This window comes from Vitis riparia, chromosome 19, assembly GCF_004353265.1.
Source record: "Vitis riparia cultivar Riparia Gloire de Montpellier isolate 1030 chromosome 19, EGFV_Vit.rip_1.0, whole genome shotgun sequence".
NCBI lineage: Eukaryota > Viridiplantae > Streptophyta > Magnoliopsida > Vitales > Vitaceae > Vitis > Vitis riparia.
The window spans coordinates 3344491-3349914 of NC_048449.1; the positions used below are offsets into that span (position 1 = coordinate 3344491).

Consider the following 5424-nt stretch of genomic DNA (forward strand, 5'->3'; position numbering starts at 1 on the left):
ATAAATAAAAATAAAATAGAAAGGAAGTCAAATTAATTTCCACATGTTGTGTAATGAGGTGGGCAGAAGTGATTAGAGAATTTCGGTCTCCTTCTATACGCTCATATCTGTAGTTTTTCTATTTTGTTGGTTTTAAATAAAAAAACGAAATGAATTTAATTTATAAATTATTTTCTATTTAAATTTCTTTTTCTTTCTTCAAATAAAATAAAAATTAATTAAAATAAATTGGAAAAAAAAAAAAAGCGACGTAGAATCGGGGGAGGAATTAAAAGCGTGAAATGAATGACACGTGGCGGATAATGAGTGGATGGAAGTTAGAAAATGGTCAACATCAACCAATAGGAGAAGAGCTTCAGTTTGCTGTTTCAAGACGTAAAACGCGCTCCGCCCCGCTGTCTTTATATACAACGCCCTTTTTCATCGCCGGTCATCATCTCTCTCTACTACGTTCGCTTTTCGCCGTGAGGATTTTGCTACGAAGTAATCGATTCCGTGTTCTTCATCCTTGTTTTAACTTCGGTACGTTTCTCTCTAGCCAGTATTGTTTATTTAATTTCTTTGGATTTTGGTGTTTTTTAAGGTTTGTTTGTTTGGATGTTGGAGAATGAGAGGGAATGGAATCTTTGGGGTATTTTTTTTCCTGCATTTTTCCTTTCTTTTTTACTTGTATTTTGTGAAGTCCGAATGGAGCGTCATTGTTTTGTTTTTTGTAATGTTGAAATGTGGAGATTTGTTGGATCTTTCTATGAGTTTCTGTTTGGATCTTGGGAAAGGAAATGCTGAAAATGGCTTGAGGAAAGGATTAGAAAGAACGAGGAAAATAGGAGGAAAAGCTTCTGTTGTCAAGCTAGTTTCTCAAATTTCTGTTCATGTTCTTTAGTCTTTTGAGTCTTTTGATGGTCGAGCCTAATAATTACTTTATTTAAAGAATTTTTTAGAGTGTTTGAATCTTTCTGCTGGAAAAAGCTTGAATTGAAGCGCAGGAAAGAAATGATTTTCCCTGGTAAAGTTTATCTTGGGATTTGGCTTTCAATTGGTATGTAGGGGAATTAGACTTAACAGTTCTGCCATTTGGTTTGGACGAGTTTAGCATTGTGTTCTCTGGGTCCTAAATGATGAAAAAATCTAGGCTCTGTTTCAGAAAAATGCTGAAACATACATTAAAGGAACCTTAACATTTGAAATTTGAATTTTATGTTCCCTCTACGCTGAAAAATCTCTCTCTACTTCCATTTGGATTTGGTTGAATTGAAAAGCGTAAGCCAGAAATTTAAAACAAAAGAAATGTCACTGATCTTTTGGTCTTGTTTCATCTGCATCTCTTGGTTTTAAAATCGTTTTTCCATTATTTATGAACCGTTTCTGGTTCTTTAATTCAGGCTTTTTTTTCTTTTTTCCATATGAAGAAAACGGAGGAGGTCATTGCCTTATTTGTCTTGTTGGAAAAAATTGTTTTCCAACTTTTTTTTTCCCCTGTTTTTCTTCCATCAAAATTTGCAATATATAGCGGAGGTGATCTGGAATCAAGAATCAAGGCAGGCAGATTTGGGGCAAAAACTGCCTAAACCTTGTTGCGGGGCCTTCAGAGAGAAAATCATTGTTCTTTAGCTAGCTTATTTTCTCGTCATCCGAGAATTATTAGGGGGTTCATTGGATTTTTTTTTTTTTTTTTGAGGAAATTAACTGCGACAGAACGTGGCAATTTTTCTTGTTAGGTTCTCATATTGCAGTTTTTAAACACTTACAGGTATTAATTTGCCCTCAACAACCCTGGTCGTCTTTGGGTATTCGGGCAGAAGGTTCTTTGTGGAGACTAGTCATTTCTTCACTAACTACCCTGGTCATCTTTGGGTATTCGGGTAGGAAGTTCTTTGGTTTTGACTAGTCATTTCTTGACTGTTTCTTGTGTAGAGGGTTCACAAGTATAGGAAAGCAGAAAGATACCTAATACCCATAAAGCTAATATCATGATTAAATCGTTAGGTCAGCAATCTCAATTCCAGAATAAATATTTTACCAAACTTCTGACCTGAAGAAGTTGATCTCCCCGCATTGCTCCAAAATCTTACAGTAAAATTAGTTTCCCATTCTCTGTATTTGGTGACCCACTTTTACGTTTCTAGAGCCCACAGGGCCCTTGCTTTACTTTTGAATTTTCTATTTGAATTACCATCATTCCGGTCTTGACCTTTGAACAGAAAGTAGTTGTTTGTCACATATTTCTAGATCATAATATGGAGGCTTAAGTAATGTTATTGAAAACTCGAGCATCGTTAGGTTGCCATTGCTAGAAGGTCAAAGAAATCAAAACCAAATTTCAAAACCATTGAATTCTCTAATACCAGTAATTTTTTATTTTAGGTATGCTTGAAAATGCTTACCTGGGAATGGTCACTTGGGCTGCTGGCACCGAAATGGTCAATTCTTTTCTTTTTATTTATTTATTTTTTCTTTGAAGGGTTAGAACAGAAAGAGGAGCTTCAGGCTACCAACCCATTTTGTGATGCCAATACCTTATCGGTTGTCTTTTAGTGTTCTTAATGGGGTAGAAATGAAGAGAGGTGGGGAAGGAATGAGCAATTGTAGGGACCCGTCATTGCCTATTCAAAGGGAAAGAAAAATATATTTTAGGTACCCATCATTTGTCTGCTTTTTAGATAGGCATTTGTGGATAGGGGGAATATTTTCCTGTTGGATTTCTTGTTATTAATTTGAAGCCGGCCTGGCTGATTCACATTTCTCTGTCCTTTTTGTCTATTGAGTCTCTTCCCCTCATCCAGCAGCGTATTATTTGAGAATTTATGGTCTTTGTTTCACATGTTAGTGCCTGTTTAGATGCTCAGGAAATCTACTACATAAACTAAAGGTCCTTTATCCTTCTTCTTTTTTCCATTTCCATGTGCTAAGAGGACCCTGTTTTGAAACAGATCGCATGGCCTTAGAACAGGACTTCCCAGAGCTTGCAGCACAACACGAATCTGACGGAGATGTTTCACTCCAGAAAAAATGGAAAGCCATCTCAGCTTCAGAAGCTGCCTCGGAAAATTCTAATGGCAGTTTTGATTGCAACATCTGCTTAGACTCTGCCCATGACCCCGTCGTCACCCTCTGTGGCCACTTGTACTGCTGGCCCTGCATATACAAGTGGCTCCATGTCCAGAGCACCTCCCCTGTTACAGAGCAGCAGCAGAACTGCCCCGTCTGTAAAAGCAACATCTCCCACACTTCACTAGTCCCCCTTTACGGCCGTGGCCCATCCCCATCTGAATCAGAAGCAAAGAAGCTCCACGTTGGCCCTGCTATACCCCGCAGGCCGCCAGCTCATGGGGTGCACACGTTGATAACTACGACTACTTCAGCCTCTTTGAACTCTCATCCAAGTCGGCATCTTCATCCTAATCCTTTCCAGTCACATTCACAACACTTTCCCTACCCTTATGGTGGTTATGCTGCCACTCCAACATTGACCAGCGTATTGAATCCAACTATTGGGATGTTTGGAGAGATGGTTTTCTCTAGGATGTTTGGGAGCTCAGACACAAGTTTGTTCGCCTATCCCTATCCGAATACTTATCCTCTGATGGCCAGTGCCAATCCTAGGATGAGAAGGCAGGAAATGCAGCTAGACAGATGTCTCAACAGAGTATCCATCTTTCTCTTCTGTTGCTTTATTCTTTGTCTTCTCTCGTTCTGACTTCATTCTTCCACCCCTCTCACCCTTTGTAAAGATGTAAAAAATCGTAAGATTAAAGTTTGTTTGTCCAAATTACGGAATCAATTAGGCTTGTATGCTGTAAGAGATATTGCAGAAAAATAACTCTCTTGTGAGTCTTCTTATTTGTACATAAGACCCTTTACTTGTGTTGGAAGTGAGGCTTTATAAACATCCCTCATAAGATCTCTTGTTGTTTCTCATTTGTTTGCATCCCTCATAAGATTTTGGTATTATCTCTATCCATGTTCATTTTGCTTTGGTTTGTTTGGTCAAAAGTTCTTTATAGGTAATCACTACTCTTGAGAAATAAGTAAAAAGTGGTGTATCCAAATTCACACTACTTTATTTTACCTATTTCACCTTCCTAAACAAGGTTAGGTTATTTACATGTTAGAGCAAAGAGTGGAAATAATTTTGCAGAATCTATGGAAGAAATTATTTGAATATTTCTAATTAGATGTTGTATAAGCTACACTAATCTTGAGGGAAAAAAAAAAAAAGATCAATTGAAGTGATAATTGGTTTGTATGTGTAATGGAAAGGAGGGGGTTTGGGGGGTGGGGGAGATAAGAGGTTTCAAATGTGCCTTTTCCTCAGGAGGTCTCTCTAATGGTTTTCACCATAGGCCTTTGGTAGTATTGTTGGAACTTCGTGAAGAATTAAGGGATGTGTTTTTCTAGGAAGTTTCACGAGCAGAGTGTTTTAGGAGAAGCTTAAATCTTGATTCCTAAGAAGTGGGAAGCCTATATAAACTTCTAGCAGGATTTTGAGTAATGATATATTCAAGAAAATAGTTGGAAGAATAGTATCCAATGCTTAGAATGCTTATGTGAAAGGCAGACAAATTTTGGATACTAACATGTTGCTATAAGGCCACAAACTCAAGGTTGAAGGGCCTAATGGTGGTGTGAATATTCAAACTGGACAGAAAGAAGGCCCACGACCATGTTAATTGAAGTTTCCTCTTAGCAGCTCCGGGCAAGATGGGTTTTGGTCAAAAGGAGTGGTGGGATTAAGGGGTGTATCTCAACTATCAAAAGCAGTGGGTCAATCTCACAGAGAGGGTATGGAGAAGATGGTTTCTTTATTTAAGTGTAAAGTGGGGAAGGTTCGGGGTGACAATTTGTGGTGATAGGTTCTCTTGGTGTCATGTCAAGGTTCAAGTATTCTATCAAATAGGTCAACGAAAACTCGCAAAAGCCATATTGGAGCCTTTCATGGCCAAACCCTTAATGCTCTACATGGTCAAACCTCGGGTGTTGACTGTCCCACAGCAATTAACACCAAATAAATTTAAGGTATCATCAATGATAAGATTCAAATCCAAAATCATGTGTTATTTATTGGGACCATACTTCTCAATGTTTACGACCAATTAGGCTATCTTAATGGGTCGTATTGATGAATCATATTAAATTTTGTTTTTTAGCTATACTCAATTTTCATAAATTATTAAGGAAAAAAAAAGACTAAAAAAATGATTTTTTATATTTAATTTTATTATGAAAAATATATATAAAAAAAAGTCGAATATAATTAAAATGACTAAAAAATTTATGTATTTGAAAATTAATTTATCTTTATATATAAAAGTTAAATAAGTAAAATGAATTTGAAGTAAAGTATTTGAACTTTTTTTTATTTCTTGAACTTTTTCTTTCTACTTTCTTTTTCTACATTTTCCTTCAAACTTTTTAGAACCAAAC

General features: G+C 36.8%; 1 protein-coding gene across 4 annotated transcripts; it reads left to right on the forward strand.

Annotated features, from left to right (window-relative positions):
* Window positions 1–354: 354 nt before the first annotated feature.
* On the forward strand, window positions 355–3920 carry LOC117908055 (E3 ubiquitin-protein ligase RMA1H1-like). 4 transcript variants are annotated; one of them, XM_034821706.1, is made up of 3 exons: window positions 428–522; window positions 2365–2420; window positions 2931–3920. In XM_034821706.1, exon 3 carries the CDS (start codon window positions 2936–2938, stop codon window positions 3695–3697), a length of 762 nt encoding a protein of 253 aa, XP_034677597.1. In that variant the 5' UTR covers window positions 428–522; window positions 2365–2420; window positions 2931–2935; the 3' UTR covers window positions 3698–3920. The 4 variants fall into 4 exon arrangements, with proteins under 4 accessions (XP_034677595.1, XP_034677597.1, XP_034677596.1 ...); XM_034821704.1 differs by lacking the exon at window positions 2365–2420 and having other exon boundaries at window positions 355–522; XM_034821705.1 differs by lacking the exon at window positions 2365–2420 and having other exon boundaries at window positions 2911–3920.
* The last annotated feature ends 1504 nt before the right edge of the window (window positions 3921–5424 follow it).